This window comes from Nannobrachium achirus (genome assembly GCF_963921795.1).
Source record: "Nannobrachium achirus genome assembly, chromosome: 12".
Taxonomy (NCBI): domain Eukaryota; kingdom Metazoa; phylum Chordata; class Actinopteri; order Myctophiformes; family Myctophidae; genus Nannobrachium; species Nannobrachium achirus.
In genome coordinates this window covers 20,963,845-20,988,586 of record NC_137832.1, presented here as the reverse complement: position 1 = coordinate 20,988,586, position 24,742 = coordinate 20,963,845, and the positions used below count along the sequence as shown (strand labels likewise).

General features: G+C 43.5%; 2 protein-coding genes across 2 annotated transcripts in view; one reads left to right on the top strand and one right to left on the bottom strand.

Moving 5' to 3' along the window:
- Window positions 1-24,742, top strand: part of dtx1 (deltex 1, E3 ubiquitin ligase) — a gene marked incomplete at its 5' end in the record, with an annotated part of 103,052 nt that overhangs the window by 12,669 nt on the left and 65,641 nt on the right. The gene's annotated exons all lie outside the window — the stretch shown is intronic.
- On the bottom strand, window positions 14,860-15,375 carry LOC308294938 (large ribosomal subunit protein mL48-like; the record flags this gene model as incomplete). Its single annotated transcript, XM_080737877.1, has 1 exon — window positions 14,860-15,375. The coding sequence occupies exon 1, from the start codon at window positions 15,277-15,279 to the stop codon at window positions 14,860-14,862; it is 420 nt and encodes a 139-aa protein (XP_080594003.1). The 5' UTR covers window positions 15,280-15,375.

Sequence of the window (24,742 nt, the reverse complement as noted above, 5' to 3'; positions counted from 1 at the left end):
TAGGAGGTTTTGACCGAAGGGCTTTTTACTACTTTTCATTGGTTCAATATTATTTTAACCAACAAACAGACGTAAAGCGCGTTCAGTAGCACAGATTTATGAAAAAAGGAGAGGGCCAATCGGGTGGAGTTAGCTGGTTTGGCAGAAAGTGTGGAGTTAGGAGGTTTTGTCCCGAGCACTTTTTACTACTTTCCATTGGTTCAATATTATTTTAACCAACACTCAGCTGTAAAGGGTGTTCAATAGCCCTGATTTATGCCAAAATAAATAAATAAAAAAACTCAAAAATGGAGTTTAGAGGTTTTAGCCAGAGTGACAAATACATTTTGGGGTCAGACTCCTTGACATGACAAAGTTTGAGACTTTCACTGCTTCATCTCTCTCTCTCTGCTAAGGGGTCCTTGGCCTGAAAAAACGTTAGTAGAACCCGTGTTCTATGGCCAGTCTAGCTGGCTGTGGTGTTGTGAGAGAGCCGACAGCATGTGCGCCTGCAGAGATAAACAAACTGCTATCAGTAGCGTCTGGCTGCTGCGTTGCCAGGGCCCAAGCACCGAGGTCTTTGTTTCTGCTGTACGAGGCGTGAGAACGGCCTCTCCTCTCTGACCTGCTTTTCCCCGACCCTAAAGGCCCTTTTCTGACTAATTACAGCATGAAAACCTGAAGGGGAAAAGAAGACAGCTCCATCATATTGTGTCTGCTTCATGTTTAGTCGGTTGTGATTTGGCTATTGCCTGTAAACTTGCTGAGTGCGTGTAATGTTGTGGATGTATGTGTGTGTGTGTATGTGTGTGTGTGTGTGTGTGAGGGGTGTTATTGCAGTGCAGGGTTTTATTTGATCTAGCACTGTAAAGTACGTGGGGGGGGGGGGGGGGGGGGGGGGTTTGGTGGTATGTGGGAGGAAGCTCTAGAAAGGGTTCCTGCTATGTACGTACGTGCTATAGGTCAGGTGTTGTACGCATTTGGCCCTCTACTGTGAAGTCCCGCATGCGTCAGTAGAAACTAGAATGATGTTCTTTATAGAAAGACCACAGCGAAGGACCGCGTTTGGATTGCGTGCGTGTATTTTGATTTGATGTGCAACCATGGATATCGTCGTTGTCGGGTGAAAACCTTGTATGTCCAAAAACGTTCGTTTTGCTTGTATCATTTTAAAAATGATTTAAACTAGTGAATGTGTGCTTGTAGATCTGCTGTTTTCACTACTTTTGTGCGACTGCCTTGTATGATGAAGCAGGGCTTTACTTTGTGAAAGAACGTGTGCTTGCAGATGCTGTACCGCGGGCCGCAAATGGCTCGCGGGCCGCCTATTGGGGAACCCTCATCTAAAAGCTTACTCGTTCCATCATGGCGTGCTGTGAGCTTCAGAAGCTTCCCAAAGTCGAGACACCCTGAGATGCAATGATTTCCAGAGGGCCGTTGGCATCATAGCTGGCTGTACCACCGAGGGGGGGAAGGAAGTGGACAGCAGTGTGGAGAGAGAAGGGACAGACAGACAGACAGAGAGAGAGAGAGAGAGAGAGAGAGAGAGAGAGAGAGAGAGAGAGAGAGAGAGAGAGAGAGAGAGAGAGAGAGAGAGGTGAAGACAGGCATGCAGCAGGACTTGTGGGAGAGAGAATGTTTTCCTGATGGAAGGTGACTGTCAAGGAGACACACTTGAATAGCCACACACATACACGCAATCCACACGTGCGCGCGCTCACACACACACACACACACACACACACACACACACACACACACACACACACACACACACACACACACACACACACACACACACACGCTTCGAGAGGAATTGAGTTTTTCTCCCTTGCAGTTTCTTTACTGAACCTCCCCCTCTCTTTCTCTCTCTTAAACCCACTCACTTTCTCTTTTGTATTTTTTGCCCCCTCCCATCTAATTCAGCAATAATTAACTATTGAAGTTGCCAGGCAAATGCCTGTGGCTCCTTTCTGTGTTTTTCATATTATACAAACATATTTATATAAAATATCTGGAAATAAAAAATCAATGTTTTCCATCCTCAATGTATGGCTATGTCAGGATAAGGGGTGGGACGGTATGAAAATGTCATATCATGATTATTGTGACCAAAGAAATCGCGATTTTCAATATTATCACGCTAATCAAAATATCCCCAACATCCATTATCCTGGGGCGGAACGTTTGCTAAAAAATAGCAGATCTATTTTTTTGGCAAAGAGATTTGGCAGAGAGTGGAAAAAAAAGACTGTGTCAAGTACTTATATTATAAGTACGTTTTACGAACCGAGGGTTTAAATGGCACCGGATATGCAGCTCAGCAAATAAAAGGTGAATTGATCCCAGTGCATGACGGAGGACGATTTCACGATAAATTAAATCTCCACAATACGATTATCGTGAGTGCTTTTTTTTATCACGATAAACGATAACATCGCTTATCATCCCATCCCTATAGTCGGGAGAAGGGAAGTGGACAGGGCCTTTGGTGGACACACTCTGCCATGACAGACAGAGCCCCCATCCCCTCTTAGCTTCTGCTCCAGCGAGTCACCACTTTCCACTTTGTGAAGGGGATATCTTATTCCTTCATCGAGAAAGCAGCTCTAAAGCCGCTCCCCGCACTCCTTATCTGAGTGGGTCTGGGAGGTCAGACATATCAGAGACTATCTGCTGCAGCTCGGCCCATCAGGATACAGTTGGAATAAGAATGAGAGGTTAGGGGTGCCCCTTCCCCGTCCATGTAAACATCTTTCCATCTTCTAGTGCAGATGGTTCTCAAACTTTTGAGGCTGTGACACCCCAAAATAAACATATTTGAACTGGAGACCCCCAACACTTGGAATTGTAGGTATTACATTTAGCGATACTTGCATACATATAGTAAAAATAGCCGAACTACAAGCTCACAACACCTGAGCGTTTTAAAGTTGAAATGGCGTTGCTACGCAAAAGTATGCCAGAGTTACGTGTGAGAGCAAAGTGTGAGAGCAAAGTGTGACAGTTGCTGCACACGTTTAGTAGAAAGAGGGGTCGGTGCTTCAACAATTACAGCTCGTCCCTATTGGCGGAAAAAAGGCCCAAGTCGTGTGAGCGTTTTAAAGTTGAAATCACGTTGCTAGGCAAAAGTATGGCAGAGTTATGTGTGAGAGGGAAAACATATTTGCATATTATAACCACACCTGGAGGTCTATTAGAGTAATGTTAACTCCATAGACACATACAAAACAGAAAAAGTACAAAACTATGCCGCCACCTCTTTAACATCTAATTTGGCATTATTTTCCTGTGGTGGTGTTTTTGTCTTGTTCATTTCTGCTACAACAGAATGTTATTCAACCTATGTTGGTCGAAAGGCAGATGGAGCAGACGCAAGCACACCTGCAGTTCACTGCTCGCTCCTCGCAAGCATGTTCACCACAGCATAGAGCAGTGTTTCTTTCACGTTGCTTTGTGGTATAATGTTTTGGTAAGACTCTCTGTCTGTGTTCGGCGCACGTGCGCGCATGTGCATGTTAGGGCATTAACGAAAAAGTCGACAAGTCGACTCAGTCGACTTCATTACACAAGTCGACTCCCACCAGACAAAGTCGAAAGTCGAAGTTGAAAAAAAAATCCTTTGTATTTTTTCTATCATTATTTTTGCAACCCAACCTGACAAGCACTAAGAATTGAGGCGTTTCATTTCGTATAACACGGTTCTATTGTGAAAATAGCAGATCTATATGCTCACAACGCCTCACGATGCGAGGCGTTGTGAGTATGATCGGCTATTTTCACAATTTCTGCCTCTATTTGACAATTTGGACAATGTTTATTTGTCATTTTAGAGGTACTAAAAAGTCCTTAAATTGTCACTTAAGAAATGTGCAGATACACTCTGCACTTAAACTTTATGTTGGTTACAGTTGAGTGAGCTGGAGAAAGTTAATCATCTGGGGACCCCCCAAAATAATTTGGGGGTTGTGTGAGAGGTGACGACGTCATCAAACGATAAAGTCGACTTCAACTCAACTTTTTACTGAGTCGAGTCGACTTCCAAAAATCACAAGTCGTTAATGCCCTAGTCTAGTGCATGTGCGCTTCAAGTATAAGTGTCATAGGTGTGCACTGTGCAGGGTTTAGTATGTTGGTGTAAATCAGCTGTGGGCTAATAACAAAATCCTATCACACGTAGGGCTGAATGTTTACAGCCATGCTGGGCAGTCAAGGATACCAGACCATATTATATTTCAAACAAGGCCAAGACCATGTAGCTTCCTCACAATCTGTTACACAATGATTTAAACCGTTGTATGTACAGTATGTATGATGAGCCCCCGGCTGGGTTCATTCTCAAAACTACAAAAATAACAACTATCACTATGAATCAACTATCAAATCAACTATTAAAAAATAGAAATCTACACAGTTTAATACATTTTCTAGATTTAAATAGATGAACAAGAAAAGAAAATGGGTATGTTAGTTGTGAGATATTTACTTGTTTTGAAACGGATCTGAGACCCACAATGGGTCACAAGTTATATGTCGTCACTGTCGGTCAGAAACCTTGTATCTCCAAGTTGTATCTCCCTGCTTCATCATACAAGACTGTCGCACCAATCTAGTGAAAATAGCAGATCTATCATCGCGAGGCGTTGTGTGCTTGTAGATCGGCTATTTTCACTATTTTAAATCTTCATAAAATAACAAGAAAAGGAAGGTTTTGGACATACAAGCTTTCCACCCGACAACGCCGATGCGTGGCAAACGGTGTGCTACATGGGAGCATTATCCATCAGTGCGTGTATTTGCTGGAACGGTACAACGAATGACACCCATGACAGCCCTGGATGAGTATGATGGCCATGCCCTCCCATCGGCTTGATTTATAGGGCAAAGTCAGTTCATCCATGAAAATGTCACCGTTGCTTGATTCAATGAAACGATCGCAAATTGTGATTGATGATGAGAACCTATACTGTATATATGCAGCTGTTGGTACAGAAACCGCTGACGTTACATGACTTTAGAGTTGGCCGATTCCCTGCCGGGGTGGTCATATGGGGTCCCAGGGGATGGCAGTTACCACCCCCTAGTGTTCACATCTAACGCCAATGACCTCAACATAAATAATGTAGGGTACTATAGCTAGGGCCGTCACGATTATGACATTTTACGTGGCGATTAATTGTCACTCAAATAATTGCGATTAACGATTTAATTGCGTTTTTGTCGTCGACAATTACATTTCTGTTTGGCTTTTAGGCTTTGAAGTTGCACATGTCAATCATGACACATAACTTAAATATACAAAGAAATTACTGATAGTGGAAATAGGTGATCTACAAGCTCACAACGTGTCGCGATGTGGCGCGTTGTTGCCATACCTTGGCTTTTTCTGAACTGACGCCAATGAGTACGTGGTCAACCATTTGCAGAAAGTGTCATTTGTCCTGAGAGCTGGGCTGAACTATACACAGGGGTTCCCACACATTTTTACCAATTAATTTCCAAAACTTTTCCAGAATACTTAACCCAATTTCCAGGACTATATATAACAATAATTCAACTCAATAACAAGTCGCCTATGCGCAATGCTCAATGCCCGAAATAATCATATTTGAACTGGGGACCCCGGGACCCTGACGAGCACTAAGAGTTGAGGAATTTTGTACAACACCGTTCTATTGTGAAAATAGCCGATCTACATTAGGGATGTTAATCGACGCATTATTGGCGAATCGACGCGTCGCGGCCGAAAATCGACGCGTCGATCGACTTTTTTTAACTTTTTTTTCCGCTAAGCAGCAGCTGAGAGGAGAGCAGCACAACGGCGCATTACTTTAAACAACACAACGTATGCTGCACCCATCAGAACTTGCATCAAAGCCCTAATAATAATGATAATACATAATTGCTCTTCCTTGTTAGCATGGAGTCTGTTCTCTAGAGACTAGAAGCGGAGTGACAATAAGTCCATGGAACGTGCAGGAGCGCTGACCGCTCGCTCTCATATATCCTCGGTGTGTCGCATTAACGTTAACGACGAGTAGTGTGGTTTGTGATCATCGCACACAACGGCGACGCTGCCATTAACAAGCGAGCTTTCGTGTCAAGCGTGCATGCAGAGGCAGGAGGTAAACAAAAGCATCCAGTCCATAGAGTTGATACAGTCAGGCAAGTCAGCGCGCACTGCTATGACGCGCACATCAGCCCGGTCCAGCAGTGTTTCTCAACCAGTAGTCCGCGGACCTGACTAGCGCCGCATGCATGCGAATGCACAACACATGCAGGCATGCACTCGTCTCCGACACAGACAGACACACACACACACACACACACACACACACACACACACACACACACACACACACACACACACACACACACACACACACACACACACACACACACACACACACACACACACACACACACACACACACACACACACACACACACACACACACACACAGTCCTCTCACATATGGAAAACATTAACGCTTATAACGTTTTTGAACGATTAAAACCTTTTTTGGGGGAAAAACTTTTGAAAAATAAAAAAATATATATATTTTTCGATTTTTCGACTCGTACTTTTTGAGTCGCGGTGAGCGTGAGTCGATCGACGCGTCGATTTCCGATTTTTTTTCACATCCCTAATCTACATGCTCACAACGCTGCGAGGCGTTGTGAGCATGTAGATCAGCTATTTTCACTATTTCTGCTACTATTTGACAATTTGGCCAATGTTTAATTTGTCATTTCAGAGTTAACAAAATCAATAACCAAAGACAATGCATAGCTATCTTTTTTCAAGGACCTTCCAGGACCCTTTATCAATTCCAAAACTTTTCCAGTACGGGAAAAAATATTTGTTTAATTTCAAAATATTTCCAGGAATTTCATGACCGTGGGAACCCTGTATACATTACAACACAGCTTTGGCTGCAAGTGGTTGCAGAGAGCCCCCGCTCCCTTGATCACCCTCCATGCAGAACACAGACATGCACAGCTTTTGTTTTGGTCTCAGCATTTTCTCTGTTAAACAAAAACGATCCCTAAGCCTGCTTTACAAAGGGAAATATAACGATACAAACCCGGCGTGATGACGCAAAAAAAAAAAAAAAAGGAAAAAAATCCATCACCATCAACTGGGGTTTGGATTTTTCCTGTTCCTTTTTTTTTAAATATTTCGTTGTTGTCGGGTGGAAACCTTGTATGTCCAAAGCCGTTTGTTTTGTATTTATCATTTTAAAAATGATTTAAAACTAGTGAAAACAGCCGATCTACAAGCACACAACGCCTCGCGGTGCAAGGCGTTGTGTGCTTGTAGATCTGCTGTTTTCACTACTTTTGTGCAACAGCCTTGTATGTTGAAGCAGGGCTTTGCTTTGCGAAAAAATTTACACATTTGAAACTTGAGACACAAGGGTTCTGCCCGCCAGTGACGATTTACTTTGTTGGCCGCCCAGCCCCCAAAATGGAACGAAGGCCGACATTTTATTTTTAATTTTTTCCCAATGGCCGGCCTGGACCGGCCGGGAATGAACCGGCCGTTCGGGAGTTGTCCCGCTTTTCCCAATGGCCAGCACGTCCCTGCAGAGAGCCAAAGCTCCCTTGATCACCCTCCATGCAGAACACAGACGTGCACAGCTTTTGTTTTGGTCTCAGCATTTTCTCTGTTAAACAAAAACGATCCCTAAGCCTGCTTTACAAAGGGAAATATAACGACACAAACCCGGCATGATAAAGCAAAAAAAAAAAAAAAAAAGACAAAAAATCGATCACCATCAACTGGGGTTTGGATGATCATTATTTTTCCCTGTTCCTTTTTTTTTTTTATATTTCGTTGTTGTCGGGTGGAAACCTTGTATGTCCAAAACCGTTTGTTTTGTATTTATCATTTTAAAAATGATTTTAAACTAGTGAAAAACAGCTGATCTACAAGCACACAACGCCTCGCACCACGAGGCGTTGTGTGCTTGTAGATCTGCTGTTTTCACTACTTTTGTGCGACGGCCTTGTATGATGAAGCAGGGCTTTGCTTTGCTAAAAAATGTATACATTTGAAACTTGGAGATACAAGGTTTCTGCCCGACAGTGACGATTTACTTTGCTGTGCACGTTGGATGATCATTATTGTTCCTGATTGAAGATACTGTACAACATAGGCCTACTGTAGTCTGTAATTAGTCATTGCATTAAACAATTTTTAGACACAACCGACTGTTAATTGTCCTACTATACTGGTTGCTGCTTTGATGCCAATCGTGTGTAGGGATGGGACGATAAGCGATATTATCGTTTATCGTGATAAGAAACACTCGCGATAATCGTATCGTGGAGATTTACTTTATCGTGATATTGTGCTCCGTCATGCACTGGGATCGATTCACCTTTTATTTGCCGAGCTGCATATGCGTACCAACTGAAACCCTCTATAATTTGGTAAAAGGTACTTTTGATAGAGTCTTTTTTTCACTCTCTATCAAATGTCTTTGAAAAAAGAAAAATAGCCGATCTACAAGCTCACAACGTGTTGTGAGCTTCTAGATCGGCAATTTTTTTGGCAAATGTTCCATCCACAACAGGATAATGGCTTGCGACGTGTTGTGAGCTTGTAGATCGGCTATTTTTTGGCAAATGTTCCATCCATCCACAACAGGATAATGGATTTTGATCATCGCGATAATATCGTAAATCGCGATTTCTTTTGTCACAATAATCGTGATATGAAATGTTCACATCGTCCCATCCCTAATCGTGTGGTAGCAACAATAGGGGGACGTAACAATGCACCTGAGTGATTGCAGGGCTAGCGGATCGTTTTGTTCGACTCGCGTATCGCTAAAGATACTTTACTCGTGGAGCCTCCAAGGCCATGCAGCGCTCACAGCCAGGCTATCCCCCCCAGACTAATGAAAATGAGTGAAGGAATTACTGCGACAAGGCTAGAGTTGAGTGCACGTCCGCGCACGCACACACTCACGTGCACGCATGCACACACAGCTTGGCGGAAGGAAGACCTGGGGTTTCACACTCCCAGCGCACGTCTCTCTTTACCCGCCCGAACAGGACAACAATCACTTATTTTGATTGTTTGCAGCCCGGGGCTCTCAGCAGAATATCAATGTGCCGCCTCTCTCTCTCGTCTCTCTCTCTCTCTCTCTCTCTCTCTCTCTCCTCTCCTCTCTCTCTCTCTCTCTCTCTCTCTCTCTCTCTCTCTCTCTCTCTCTCTCTCTCTCTCTCTCTCTCTCTCTCTCTCTCTCTCTCTCTCTCTCTCTCTCTCTCTCTCTCTCTCTCTCTCTCTCTCTCTCTCTCTCTCTCTCTCTCTCTCTCTCTCTCTCTCCATTGAACAGGGGGAGAAAGATTTTTCTCACGGCAGTCCAGGGGTGCCGCGAGATCATTTGATAATATAAGGAATTTATTTGGACACTTGAAAAAAATATTTAGTATCCTTTTAAACTTGAAGTACAAAGTTATTTTCAGTCAGTTCTAACCAAAATGGCTATTATCTCAACGTTTTCCTCGCAACATAATCACTAAAATATCATTACTGTCAGGCAGAAACCTCTGTCGCACAAAAACTAGTGAAAACAGCTGCTAGTTTTGTACATTTTATAGACAAACGAACGCTTTTGGACATACAAGGTTTCCACCCGATAACGACGATATGCTATAAATATAAGGGTTAGGGTTAAATGGGTCTTCAACGTTTTCAGGCCAAGGACCCCTTAGTTGAGAGAGAGATGAAGCAGGGACCCCCACAACCTTTTTCAGAGATTCCATATAGTTATCATTGTTTGACAGCACAATCGTCAGTGTATTTTGGATTCATGTCAATTTGTTTTAAGATATTTAACCACTTGAATCGTTAATACTTAATAAAGTTGACCTTTCACTTAGCCTGCTCTTTTTTCCCCCTCTACACCAAACCTCTTTGCCAAAAATAGCCGATCTACAAGCTCACAACGCCTCGCAGCGCGAGGCGTTGTGAGCTTGTAGATCTGCTATTTTTGGCTAAAGTTCTCAGAATAAGGACACTATGCGGGTTCACATGGTTAATATAAAAAAGGAGGAAAAGCTTTCTATCACACAAAAAATTTTAGGACCCCCTGTAGTAACTCTGAGGACCCCCTATAGGAGGAGTCCCGGACCCCCTGTTGAAGACCCTTGTTCTAAATTGTGGCCGTTTGGCGCAACTCCAAGTCCCGTGATTGGTCAGCAGTGGGTACTGTAACGTCCTGCAACACAGCCGGTGGTCCGGGGTGAATAATATTTGCCAGGAGTTCTTGGCAGAGACAGACCCCCCCGTTGTCGCTCCTCAGCCAAGCGGGGCGCGCACCTTCAGTTCCCAGACGTTTCATTAATAATGACTGTTCCTGCGTGGTTTTTATTCGCCTCGCGTCTCAAGGTGAATTTTCATCAGGTTCAAAGTAGGGGCGTCAATTGGGTATGGCAGGGGTATGCAGCTGCCATACCATGGGGTCCAGGGGAGAAAATAAAAGTTACTTTTAAATATAACTCCATGAATGTCTCTTTGTCTATCTGTGCTGGTAATTATGTTGTTAAATAACCACAAATGCAACATTTTACAAAATGGTCACTTAAACAAGGTATTATAATTATATTCTCCCCATCTTGATATGGTATATTCCCAGGTTCCGTACGTCAGTTGCACAGGTGCAATGCATTATTGTTAATTGTGGCACGTTTACTAACATGCCAAGTTTAGCTGCACTTGAACAACCGTTCCAGGCTGCCATATACAGCCCAAGAAACTGTAGGGAAAACATAAAATGTACTTCTTAAAATAAATTTATCATGCATGTTGCTAAGGTATGGCAACATGACTGGTGTCTTGCACGCGCGGACACCAGTCATGTTGCCATACCTGTCATTTTGCCATACCTTAGCTTTCTCTGAACTGACGCCACTGGTTCAAAGAGGAAGTGGCGCTTCACCTCCACTCTCGGCCGTGCCTCGCCTGGATGCCTTTTTGATTCATGGAGACGTTTGCAGCGGTGGACTCCAGTGCTTGAGTCCAAGCATATACTGCCGGTCAAACATGACTCCATTACAAATGAGAGTTAACCCGTCACGTCGCAGAACTGCCATGTTCACTGTATATTTCAAATAGGGCTTAATAAGTAGGGGTGGGCGACAGGGTGATGAATATCGTTGAGACGATACAATGTCTCTGCGATAAGCCTTTTCAGAGATATCGTATTTATTGTGATAGAATGAAAATCCTGTTGAATTGTTAAAACAGAGATTAATTGCAGAATTCATTTAAACCTGCATTTTGGTCTAAATCAGTGGTTCTCAAACTTTAAAATGTCAAGGTCTCCCCTTAACTCTGACACTATTGGGTCCATTTGGTTTCATTTGTATACCGTTAGAGTTACATACTTGTAAGGGTCAATTTAGACCAATATAGAGGACCACCGGTCTAAATGTTCTGTTACTCCTTTTTATTTTAGTTTTTGTTACCTTGTAATAAGCATAAAAAAAGAAGAAGAATCTTGATAAGATGGTGTATGTTACGGCCCACCCCAGCTGGGCTTAAGTGGTGAATTCATAGCGTAATCTTCCCCTTCCTGTCCACCGCTGTTCGCGGAGACATCCGTCATTATGAAAGGGAATAAAAGTCACCTGCAAACGGTACATTCTCTCACTGAAGAAAAGTGTTCCGTGAAGCAGATGGTTAATTAGCTCAGCACGAGGAAGACTTAAAACCCATTCTGGCCTAGAATTATTGAACGCTTTAACCAGTGAAAAATAGCAGATATACAAGCTCACAGCGCGGCACAGAGTGCCGCGCTACAAGCTTGTAGATCTGCTATTTTTGAAAAAGTCGTAAAAATGTGTGCAAATCTTTGAATATATGTATTTTTAAAGCGAACGTTTGTAACTCAAATTTTGCTTCTGGGTGGTCCCTGGAACTAAATATTTTGAGATGGGCTTCCGTGGCCAAATAAATATCAGTTTGGGGGTCCTTCACATGAAAAGGTTTGAGAACCACTGACATAGTAGTCTCTCAAGAACAGACCAACTGAGCTCCATCTAAGTGAAAAGGACCTTTTCTTTGACGATGGCTGGCCAGATTGCTGACATAGAAACATAGGTTTTTTTCAAAAAATCTTAGAAGGATTCAAAAGACACTCGGGTCAAAATTCTATTTTTCAAGATTTTTCAAAAATAGCAGATCTACAAGCTCGCAGCGTGGCACTCGGTGCCGCGCTGTGAGCTTGTATATCTGCTATTTTGCAATAGTTAAAGCATAAAATAATTATACATAATAATGTGTACCCGTTCTAAAAGGGTTAACAGATGAATCAAAGCAATAAATCTGGCACACTCGTAATCATTCCCACAGTGCCGAGATTATTTTCTTGAGATTGTTTTTTCTATTTTGATGATGAAATACACTCGGAGTAATGCAATAGTAATACGGAAGATAATGCAAAATATACATTTTCAAAGTTGACCCTGATCTGTTGTAGAATAATTAAGCTTGCGCTAGAATCATAAATAATTGAATTTTCTTCTTGTTCTGAATAAATTATGTAAAATTCCTTGCAGCTATTGCAGTATATCTTATCCAGAGTCTCCAGAGTGTGACGTGTTCTGCCTGTACTGGATTATATGCATATTTGCGTACAAAACATATGTTGTTAGAAAGCTAAGAGGTGTGAGTATCCTGTAACCCAGGGGTGGGCAACTTTGATGCTGGAGAGGGCCACTATATTTTCACACACACTCCAGAGGGCCACTAATGCATATAGTCAAAAGGCAGATCTACAAGCTCAAAACACGTCGCAGTGCGGTGCGTTTTGAGCTTGTAGATCTGCTATTTTTGCTAGTTTTTAATTGGTATAGTGAAAAGTATTTTTTAATTTAATTTCAAATGCATGTACAGGTTCTTATGCTACTTATGTTACTTCTTAGTTTATGAACTTAATCACAAATGCATTGGACATAAAAAAGAGACTAGTTGTAGGTAAGGCTACTAGTCATCAAGAAGATACTAATATACAGTCGACTGAAGTAATTAAACTGGTCAAGTTTGCACTTTTGGAATTATAGCAGCTGAAACCAATAATATATCAGTATTCTGATATGAACCTGCGGGCCGCATTAAGTGAAGGTGGGGGCCGCATGTGGCCCCCGGGCCGCCAGTTTCCCATGTATGCTGTAACCCAACCAATCATATTTCATAATCTGTGCCTCTACAGCAGGGGTCTTCAACGTTTTCAGGCCAAGGACCCCTTAGTTGAGAGAGAGAGAGATGAAGCAGGGACCCCCACAACCTTTTCATAGATTCCATAGTTTCATTTTTTGACCGCACAACCAGCAGTGTATTTTGGATTCGTGTCAATTTGTGTTTTCAGATATTTAACCACTTGAACCATCATTACAACTCTTCTAGTGCCATTCCCGAACTAGTTCGGCTTTTTTGTCGGCAAGCGACGCTGTGAGCTGATTCTGGAAAACGTAGGTGGTCCGAGTCGTCCGAGTCGTCCTACGTTTACTAACGTTAGTATCGGCATATTCCGCCGATTTATTCAATGTAATCCAATGCAGATGGCCAACTTTGAAGCCCATTTTCTGTGAATCTATGCTTTTCTGGAAGAGGACAGCCTTTATTCGCGGCAAAGTAGCCGAAAAATGTGCTTCTAACAATAACATTAGCCTAGAGGTAATGGAAGCCAAGGCCTTCCGGGGCATTGGGTTGACATGCACGAAAGTCATCGCGCACGCCATGGCTGCGCAGGGCTTGCGCAGCTACAGCCTTGGTCAATAGGCTATATTCCGGCTACCCAGAAGGAGTTGGCTCCATCTAGTGGTGGCACTAGATGAGTTAATAAACTTGACCTTTCCCTCTGTACTTTGTCTGCTATTTTCTTCATCAAAAATAGCTGCTCACACAAGTCACAACGCCTCGCAGCGCAAGGCGTTGTGAGCTTTACATCGGCTATTTTTGGCTAAAGTTCTCAGAATATGGATTAATATATCAAAAATTTGGAGGACCCCCCCTTGCTCTACAGTGAGAGAAAGAAGAGAAAGACTTGACATTTTGGGAAAAGAGCTGAGCTTGTCGGGCCATTTTGACATTGTAAAATAAAATCTCTAGGACTTGACACCCCACCCCCAACCCACCCATCTCCACCTAACACCGTTTCCCCTCCGTTATAGCCTTTGCTAAATCCCTCCAGTCTCCAGCATCCATGGGTTCTGGCTAAAGCCGATGAAGACATTCGAGCACTCCCAACAGCAAACTCTCCAATGAGGACATGACCCCGATTTCACACCAGGCCTCTGACATTTAGCCTCGACAAGCACACGGTGGCTCTCAGGAGAGCCGACAAAGATTACCCCGTTTCTCTAAAGAGTGTGCGAGGTAGCAGGAGCAGGTTTAGCCAATTCATCATGTGTACTCTGTCTGGCAGAGACTGTATTTGGTCTAATAAAAATGGCCTAAAAAAGGAAAATAAACAAAGTCACATCACTTCTGGGATGGAAATGTGATTAAGTTTGTGATTCAGCTGGGGGGACACCTTGGTAAACTACAGTACTGTGGAAAATATTTAAATTCTCCACATAATATAAATACTGATGATATCGAAGATATGCTGTAGTACTTGGCTTGACTAGTACAAAATAATAATTAGGACTTTCTTTCACTTTTGAAAATGATGATGTTTGGTACGTAAAAAATGACTCTTCTCCACTAGACAATATATTTAGTCTTAGTTTTAGTCATCACAGCTTAGTTTTTATTTCGTTTTTATTTCGTTTTCGTCAGTGAAAAAAAGGCAGTCGACAAACATTTTTTCGTCATAGTTTTAGTCGACGAAATCAACACTGGATACAAGTTTAGCGTTGTTAGTCTTTGTGGCTGATCTGTGCCACGAGTCCCTCTAGCTCTGGACGTGTCTTGAAACGGGCAAGGTAATCAGCCTCCGTGTGCTCCTTTACGGACAGCCGAACGCCCTCAGGTTGATTCTTCAAAAGGACATCCATGAAGGTTGGGCACAACGCGGCGCTGAGATGACTCAGCTGTACGACTCTCCGGTGAGTCCTGAGGACAGAGTCGACGTACATCTTGGTGCCTCGCTCTTGCATCACCAGGACCTCCGTGCTTCCGGTGGGCAACGCGTAGCTCTCCTGCACGTCGACGCCCAGCCTGTTGCAGAGCTTGTGGACGTACTGAGAGAAGTGCTCCACCGCGGTCACGTCGTACCCCGACGCCATGACGTTCAGCGTGGGGTACTCTGTACCCGTGGCTGTGCTGATCGGTTTCATTAGGCGCCTCTCTTTCTTTCTCTTGGGCGTTTCCTTTGGCAGCAGATGCTTCCATCTGCCGATCTTATGCGTTGGCTGAGTTCTGTACCGTCTTATATTTGCTAGGCATAAGTCCCCGTGAAGTGGATGCTGGAGAGATACTGATTTCCAGTGTAAACAGGTCGAAGCTTGGTTCAACACAAATGAATGTCGTGCAACTGAACTCTGTAACGTCCGAATGCCAAGATTCATTGCTTCAGATGTACGGTGGGATGCGTTCCGTTTTGTCCTCTTTCTTATTTTGTCAGTCGACCAAGGGACGACTGGGATTTAGTTCCGAAATCAACCACCAGGTGGAGGAGTTGAGTATGTTTTCTGTGTAAATGTGTGTAAATATGTGAACTTTGTTAATGGTGTTTTCCGCGTTCTACGCCTGGAAATGGGTCGTTATTTTTTGGTCCAACTTGCGAAAATGAAAAATGGAAAGGGGACTGGTTGTCTAAGACTAGGACCCCCCGCCACAGCGGTGTCCAATACGAATGCACCCAACGTGGTTCGAAAGGAGGTTCAAAGGTGGTTCAAGGCACCTGGAACTTGTAGCTCAAGCCAGGGGAGGATGGGTCTGGTTCCTGGAGTCTTGTTGAGTGGTGCTAATCGGCCCAGAGGTCGATGGACTTAAAGTTCGAGTCTCTGTCCGGTGTCCTCCTGTGTGTCCGTCCCTGTTGTCCTGTGAGTACCATTGGAGATCTTGGTTGTATCTGGTAGCTGCTTATGATGTCTCAATGAGTCAGCCATAACCATATATGGAGTCTCGAAGTCAGTCATGCCCATGTATAAATCCCTGATGTCAAACTTAGATGTGCATGTCAGCCAGCTCCATATATGGTGTTTGCTAAATGTACATTAGATCAGCTATTTTTGGTGCATGCTGTCATTGTATGACAAGAGAGTATATATACTACTACTTAAATCAGGCTTAACCATTTTGAACCCTAGCAACTCAATTCTAGATCTACAACTTTTTTCTGCAAAGCGATTTGTTGTTGAAGGAAAAACGAAAGGGAACAACTATAGACCCCTGGGGGACTCCGGTATAAAAGTATAAAAGGCAAAGGTCTTCAACGTTTTCAGGCCAAGGACCCCCACAACCTGTTCTCCATATAGTTTGACAGCACAATCATCATTGTATTTTGGATTTATGTCAATTTGTGTTTCCAGATATTTAACCACTCGAACCGTCATTACTTAAAAACTTGACCTTTCACTCTGTACTTAGTCTGCTCTTTTTCCCCTCTACACCAAACCTCTTTGCCGAAAATAGCCGATCTACAGGCTCACTGAGCTTGTAGATCTGCTGTTTTTGGCTAAAGTTCTCAGAATATGGACGTTAGGGTTCAAGTGGTTAATATAAAAAAGGAGAAAAAAAGGTTTATATCTCACAAAGATTTGGAGAACCCCCTGTATTAATGAGCATTGCATCTTGGCATCTACAGTTTATGAAAGTACTGTACAGTATGTCACAGAGATACGGTACAGTAATGTGTGTGTGTGTGTGCGTGCGTGCGTGCGTGCGTGCGTGCGTCCGTGCGTGCGTGCGTGTATGAACCTTATATCCTCGTCTAGAAGATCGTGTTGTTCCTCGTGCTATCGTCATGTGATGAGAGCAGAGCCTTTTAATCAATTTATATTCAGTGACCTCTACGTCACTCATGATTGCAGTGCATTTGATTGACACTTAATCCTGTCACGTAGAGATGGGACGTTCGCGAACGAATCGAGTCTTTTGAACGGCTCTTTCAAATGAACGATGGGATCCGGTTCGCAGTAGAGAGCCGTACTCTTTTCTAATGAACAGTGATGGGAAAAGTACTACATTTCTTTACTTATTATTATGTAAAAGTATCAATACTGCAACGTGGAAATACTCTGCCACAAGTAGAAGTTTGGAATTAAAATTTACTTGAGTAAAAGTACAAAGTATCGGTATCAAAATGCATTTAAATACCAATAGTAGAAAATAGTCATTATGCAGAATGTCCCATTTCACAGTTTTTCCAATGTAGAAAATGTAGAAAATTAATTTGAAAATAGCAGATCTACAAGCTCGTTGCGACGCATCGTGAGCTTGTAGATCGGCTATTTTCAAATGCCGGAAATGTAGCCTATATATATGGCTGAAATGTATAGGGTTGAAGTGAATTTGTAATTATAATCAAAATCTACACAGTAAATAGTAACTAAAACGAGCCAGTCTTTTGAACGGCTCTTTGAAAGGAACGAATCCCAGAGATCCAGCTCACTTCAAAGAACCATGAATCCCATCTCTACAGTCACGTAGCTTGTTTATGTTACAGTACATGTAGAGCAGCGACGCAGGTCACCTGACCTGAGAATCCCGTACCATTCCTCAAAGTCTCCATTGACTTTACAGTCCACCTCTCAATTGGCTTTCTGCTGAGCAAGCGGAATGCTTTTTGCTCCTGCTCCGAGATCTCTCACTGGGTGACGTCTTGACAAGAAATATTGTCCTGTCACAGATAAATACTGCAGGTGGTGGTGGGGGGGAGAGGAGAGGGGCATTGGAGGAGGCTGTGGTCACGGGTAGTTGTCACTCTCACCCTTATTAAATAGATGACAGAGAGATGAGGTCTGCAAGGATGCAAGGTCAGCTATAAGACAGACCTCCGACGGAGCCTTGTTGTGTGCCTCCAGATGGCCACGAGACAGAAGAGAACAGCAGGCACTGCACCAAGACTAAAGTTGGTCCTTCCTCTACCTGCAGAATCTACCATGAATGCTCCGCGTCGTTTATGTGTACACTAGGGACGGGACAATGCGCGATATTATCGTTTATCGTGATAAAAAAACACTCATATCGTGGAGATTTAATTTATCGTTATATCGTCCTCCGTCATGCACTGGGATCAATTCACCTTTTATTTGCCGAGCTGCATATCTGTACCACTTAAACCCTCTATAATTGGTAAAAGGTACTTACTGTATAATATTAGTACTTGAAATAGTATTTTTTTTTAACTTTCTATCAAATGTCTTTGCCAAAAAATAGCCGATCTACGAGCTTGTAGATCTGCTATTTTTTGGCAAATGTTCCGTCCCAGGATAATGGATTTTGATTATCGCGATATCGTAAATCGCGATTTCTTTTAATAATTCAATAATAATCGTAATGTGACATTTTCATATCGTCCCATCCTTAGTCTCCACTTTTATTATGTTGCTGGAATAAAACAGGAAATTGTACACTGGCAACAGCTCAGTAAATACGCTGTACAGTATCACCATATGGGACATCAGACTGTATTGGGGGATTAAGCCTGCATATCGTCGTTGTCAGGTGGAAACCTTGTATGTCCAAAACCGTTGATTTTGCATTTATCATTTAAAAAATTATTTAAACTACTGAAAACAGCCGATCTACAAGCACACAACGCCTCGCACGCGAGGCGTTGTGTGCTTGTAGATCGGCTGTTTTCACTACTTTTGTGCGACAGCCTTGTATGATGAAGCAGGGCTTTACTTTGCGAAAGAACATACAAATTTGAAAACTTGGAGATACGAGGTTTCCACCTGACAACGACGATATACTGTATTAAATATTTCAAATGTTTTTGTACATACTGTAGTTGGCACTATACCTGAACATTGGACCAGTGCCCAAACACAGTAAGACAGTTCCTCTGCATCTGGGTACAAGAAAACGTGTTGGCAACTGTCAGGGATGGGTAAAAGATGTGACGTGGCCTCCTTATTAGCACACAGCCGCAACCAGGCAGAATTCCAAGCCAATTAGCAATCTGAAAACCCGAATCATACCTCGCAGCAAAATGTTTTAAAATAAATAATAACTATTCTGCCAGTTCTGTCTAGGGAAACCCTTGTTGATTGTGTGCATAAGCCAGACTGCGACATCTGCAGAAAAGAAAGTTATTGCCGTAGCGTTGCATATTCCACCTGTGAAACCGACTGGGGTCGGCTAAATCGTTAACTTGCTTACCGCACCTCTCAGTCACTGTCCAGAGTTGTTCTGTGTCATGTGGAGACGAAGGTTGCAGCTGTGTGTGTGTGTGTGTGTGTGTGTGTGTGTGTGTGTGTGTGTGTGTGTGTGTGTGTGTGTGTGTGTGTGTGCGTGTGTGCGCGTGTGTGTGTGTGTGTGCGCGCGCGTGTGTGTGTGTGCGCGCGTGTGTATATGTCACAGTTTGTTTGAGATTGAGTTAGATTGAGAACAGGAGCGCTCGTTTTTGGGCACAAGGTGGAGCAGGCGGTGCCTCCTTCAGGGAACTAGGAATAATTTGACTGAGGTTAGGGTTAGGATAAGGATTAGGTTTAGGCATAGTTTTACTGAGGTTAGGGTTAGGTTTAGGCATAGTTTTACTGAGGTTAGGGTTAGGGTTAAGTTTAGACATACCGGTAGTAGCATGGGACTAATGGGAACAATGGAGGATCAATGAGACGTGGGACCAATGCAGTCAAATGCTCTACCACTGAGACATGAGCTTCTTCCACTTCCAGGTGAACAAAAACAAGCGCTCCTTTCCCAATCTAACAGGTTTTTCAAACCAACTGTAACATATACATGCCACAGCGCTGAGACACTGTACATAGACAAGGGTGAAAATCAGTCGCCCAGAGTAGGCACAGCAGTACAACATACAGAGAAGTATGAAAAGAACAAAGTACTTTTGTGTACAGCGAAAAACCTAAGCAAAGACGAATCAACAGTACAGTACATACATGGGAGAGAGTGTTTTCTGCTGGTGATTCAGTCAGAGTGTATCAAAGGGTGCGTTCGTAAATGCGCACCGGGTGTGGTAGAGCGCTCGTTTTATGGTTAGATGTCACAGTTATTGTCCACGACATTGCAAGCGGCGCGAAGGCCAGCGGACCTTGGTCCTGCTCTTCGCGCCCGAGCGCCGCAGGCGCGAGTGGGCGAGTTACGAAGCCGTGGTGAATGCAATCGTTATATTTATTTCAAGCCCACGATAAACGCCCGCACAGTCCAAGTGACCACAGCCGAGCGCTCCAGACCTCCGCTCCAGCCAATCACAAGCCGCGCCTTCTAATTTATGTAACCCCGTCTCCTACGGTAGGAATACTCGCCACCCGGTGCGCATTTACAAACGCACCCTTTGATACACTCGGACTGAAACACCAGAGGAAAACACCATCCCACATACATGGGTTGAAGTGAAAGGGATGCTGGGTAATATAGGGTAGCCTCACTGGTATTGGAACAAACACGCATGCACACACCACACACCACATACACATACAGTACACGCAGTGCTTCATTTGAGGGGGAACAAGGGGGAACATGTTCCCTTGCCTCTTTGATTGGACCTGGCAACTACTGTATTTTATTGGATCCAGTGGATCAGGCACCTATTTGATTGGACCCAGGACCCTCCCTGTCAATCAAAACAGTGCTGTTTGGTAATTTATGTTTTCATCCTTCCAAATAGAGACCTTTTTGGCCGCAGCATTTTTCTTTACTTTATATTTTCATGATTTTGTTCAATTTCTTTTAGTTTTTTTCTGATGTGGTAAATCCATAGGTGATAGTGACACACAATAGACAAACTATATACACATACATGATGTCACAGAATTCAATAAAAAAAATATATATATATTTAATATGCCAGTTATTCAGATTGATCATTCCAAATTGATAGATTGACTACCAGTGTTCTTGCTGCAAATGTTATACTTGGTGGGTAAATTAAGGTAAAAAAGCACTCGACAGTTTATGCGTGCAGCCCTCGCGCACACCTCCCGGGATCCGGCACATGTATTCACTCACTGGCAAATTAAGCACTGTACTCCTTGACACCTCTACTGTACTTAGCGATACTGAAAGAAACATGCATACTTGTATGCCCACCAACACACACATAATACGCACACGGTCATACCGATAGTGCTGTACACTGTGCATACACACACACATACAGTACACTACTATAAGTGCACTGCCACCGACTGCTCCTGGTGTGTAAGTGCACACCACGCAGACATGCACTACACACGGACACACACACACACACACACACACACACACACACACACACACACACACACACACACACACACACACACACACACACACACACACACACACACACACACACACACCTCTATTAGCAGACGTAGGGTGACTCAGTGAGTCTCCTTGGTCAGGAAGGACAGTACAGTCACGACATGCAAGAGTCAGTTGTTGCAGGTCCTCCTGTTGCATCACTGCAGCACGGCTGCACGGCAGCTTGTTGTGACCTGACCACTTTTTTGTACTGCTCTGTCTTTCTTTTTTTCTTTCTTCCTCTCTTTTCTTTTTTCTCTCATGTTACCACCCATAACTGCAAGCTCGGCACAAGTTCATGGTAACTGGCCAGATCCCCAGGGCAGGGCGCGGGAGAGCACCGGTGAAGAAGACGGGGTTGAGCGCGCGTGTGTCTGTACCGTGTGTGTACTGTGTGTGTGTGTGTGTGTGTGTACTGTGTGTGTGTGTGTGTGTGTGTGTGTGTGTCGCGCGCGTGTGTGTGTGTGTCTCGCTGGCAGAAGTGAGCTGGAGGTGGGGGGGGGGGGGTTGATGTACTGCAGTGTTCACATTGGAAGCCCAGGCGAGAGTGAGACATCCTCCTTTTATCCTTCGTTGGCAGACACTCCTCACACGCCTCCTGCACTAGCTAACCCTCTCTCCCCACCCACCTCCCCAGGGGTGTCGAACCAAAGATTCTGGGCCCTGGGTTCAAGGATTCACCGCGTTATTTTGTGATTTAACTATTGAAAAATAGCAGATAATACACTTGGTGCCGCGCTGCGAGCTTGTCAGATCTGCCATTTTTGAAAAATCGTTAAAATTCGTGCAAGTCTTCGAACATTTCAAATCCTATGTCAGTGGTGCTCACACTTTTTCATGTGAAGGACCCCCAAGATGATATGTATTTGGCCACGGACCACCATCTCAAAATATTTAGTTCCAGGAAGCAACATTTTTGTTACAAATGTTGGCTTAAAAAGTACATATTCAAAGATTTGCAGTTTGCACACATCTTCACGACTCTTCAAAAATAGCAGATCTACAAGGTCGCTATTTTCAATAGCTAAAGTATAAAATAATTCCAGGCCCCTCCACCTTGGGCCCTGGTAACTCAGTCACACTTTCTCCCCCCTTGTGACGCCCCTGAACCCATCTCTCCCTCCTGCCCTCCCTCCCTCAATCTCAGCTCCTACAGTACCGTACCGTCTTCCATCTCTCCTTACATCAGCATCTTTTCCTCACCCATTTGCCTTTTTCTCGCTTCTTCCATCACACGCTCATTCCCTCTCCCCCTTTCCCTTGTTTTTCCGCTCCTCTATAGTACCTCCTTTCCTTTCTCCCCATACCAGGGGTCTTCAACGTTTTCAGGCCAAGGACCCCTTGGTTGAGAGAGAGATGAAGCAGGGACCCCCACAACCTTTTCGTAGATTCCATATAGTTTCATTGTTTGACAGCGCGATCGATCATCAGTGTATTTTGGATTCATGTCAATTTGTGTTTTCATATATTTAACCACTTGAACCGTCAATACTAAATAAACTTGACCTTGCTTTCACTCTGTACTTGGTCTGCCCTTTTTTCCCTCTACAAAACCTCTTAGCCGAAAATAGCCGAGCTTGTAGGTCTGCTAATTTTGGCTACAGTTCTCAGAATATGGACACTAGGGTTCAAGTTGTTAATGTAAAAAGGATTGGAAGATTTGGAGGACCCCCTGTAGTAACTCTGAGGACCCCCTGTTGAAGACCCCATGCCCTATACCCTTTCCTCTACCATACTTCCATTGCTCTTTGTCTCCCCTATTTCACTCCATGTCATTCTGCCCTCCCCCACCATGTCTCTCGGCCTTGATCCCTACATATAGTCCGAGCGTTTCGTGCACAATTCGTGCACTTTATGAAAGAAGCATGTCATTTGACACACAGTTAGAACATGCCATATGGAACATCTTTGGCTACAGGGACATCGCAGATTTGTCTTGGGAAACTTGTGGGAGCCAATCAAAGTTGGCGTCTCATAGACTCAGACATAGACCCCTCACATGCTACTTAAAGCATATTTATTTTTTGTATTATTTTACTGCATAGTAAAGTCTATGAGACGCCAACTTTGACTGGCTCCCACAAGTTTCCCCAAGACAAATCTGCGATGTCCCTATAGCCAAAAATGTTCCATATGGCATGTTCTAACTATGTGCCAAATGTCATGCTTCTTTCATAAAATGCTTCATCAACATACTGCCCGAAACGCCTGGACTATACATACTGTACATTAGGGGTGGGCGATATGGAAAAATTCAATATCACAATATTTTCCCAAGCTGTATGACGATACACGATTTTATCACGATTCTTTTTCACACTGTTTTTCCTTGGTTATTTTTCAAGTTACTTGACAAAAACTAGACTCTCTGGGTTCCTTTTGGGGGGTCTAAATTGAACTTTACAAGTATGTAACTCTGACAGTATACAAATGAAACCAAATGGACCCGTCCATTTGGTTCAATTTGTATACTGTCAGAGTTAAGTGGAGACCTTGACATTTTTATGTTTGAGAACTACTGATTTAGACCAAAATGCAGGTTTAAATTGAATTCGGCAATGAATCTCTGTGTTAACGATTAAACAGGATTTTTTACAATTGTATCACGATATATACGATACCTCTGAAAAGGCATATCGTGGAGACATTGTATCGTCTCAACGATAATCATAACCATATCGCCCACCCCTACTGTACATCCATCCTTGCTTCACTCTCTCCCTCCCGTCCTCCTCGACCACCTGTGCCGCCGCGGCCCCCACTCATCCATCACCACTTCAGCTACGAGGAGACGAGGTCGCTTGAGGAAATCTTAAGCCATTTTCATCGGGAACGCATCACCACTTTAACCATTATTTTATGCTTTAACTATTGAAAAATAGCAGATATACAAGCACCGAGTGCCGCGCTGCGAGCTTGTAGATCTGCTATTTTTGAAAAAAATCGTCAACATTTGTGCAACTCTTCGAATATTTTTGACCCGATTCTACAAAATGTCTTCTAAATCCTTCTAAGGTTTTTAAAAAACGCTTGTTTCTACGTCAGTGGTGCTCAAACCTTTTCATGTCAAGGACCCCCAAAATGATATATATTTGGCTCACGGACCACCATCTCAATATATTTAGTCCCAGGGAGCCCCCCGGAAGCAAAATTTGAGTTACAAACGTTCGCTTAAAAAACACATATATTCAAAAATAGCACATCTGCAAGCTCGCAGCGGCGCAGCACCGCTTGTATGTCTGATATTTCTCAATAGCTGAAGTATAAAATAACAGTGTCTTAATGGGTTAAGACCCTACTCAGCACTGTCGCATTTTAAGCTGCATTCTGGGGAAACTAAAATGTCATCTCAGCGCAGAAATTAGCATTAATGTGTGATCTGGTGGT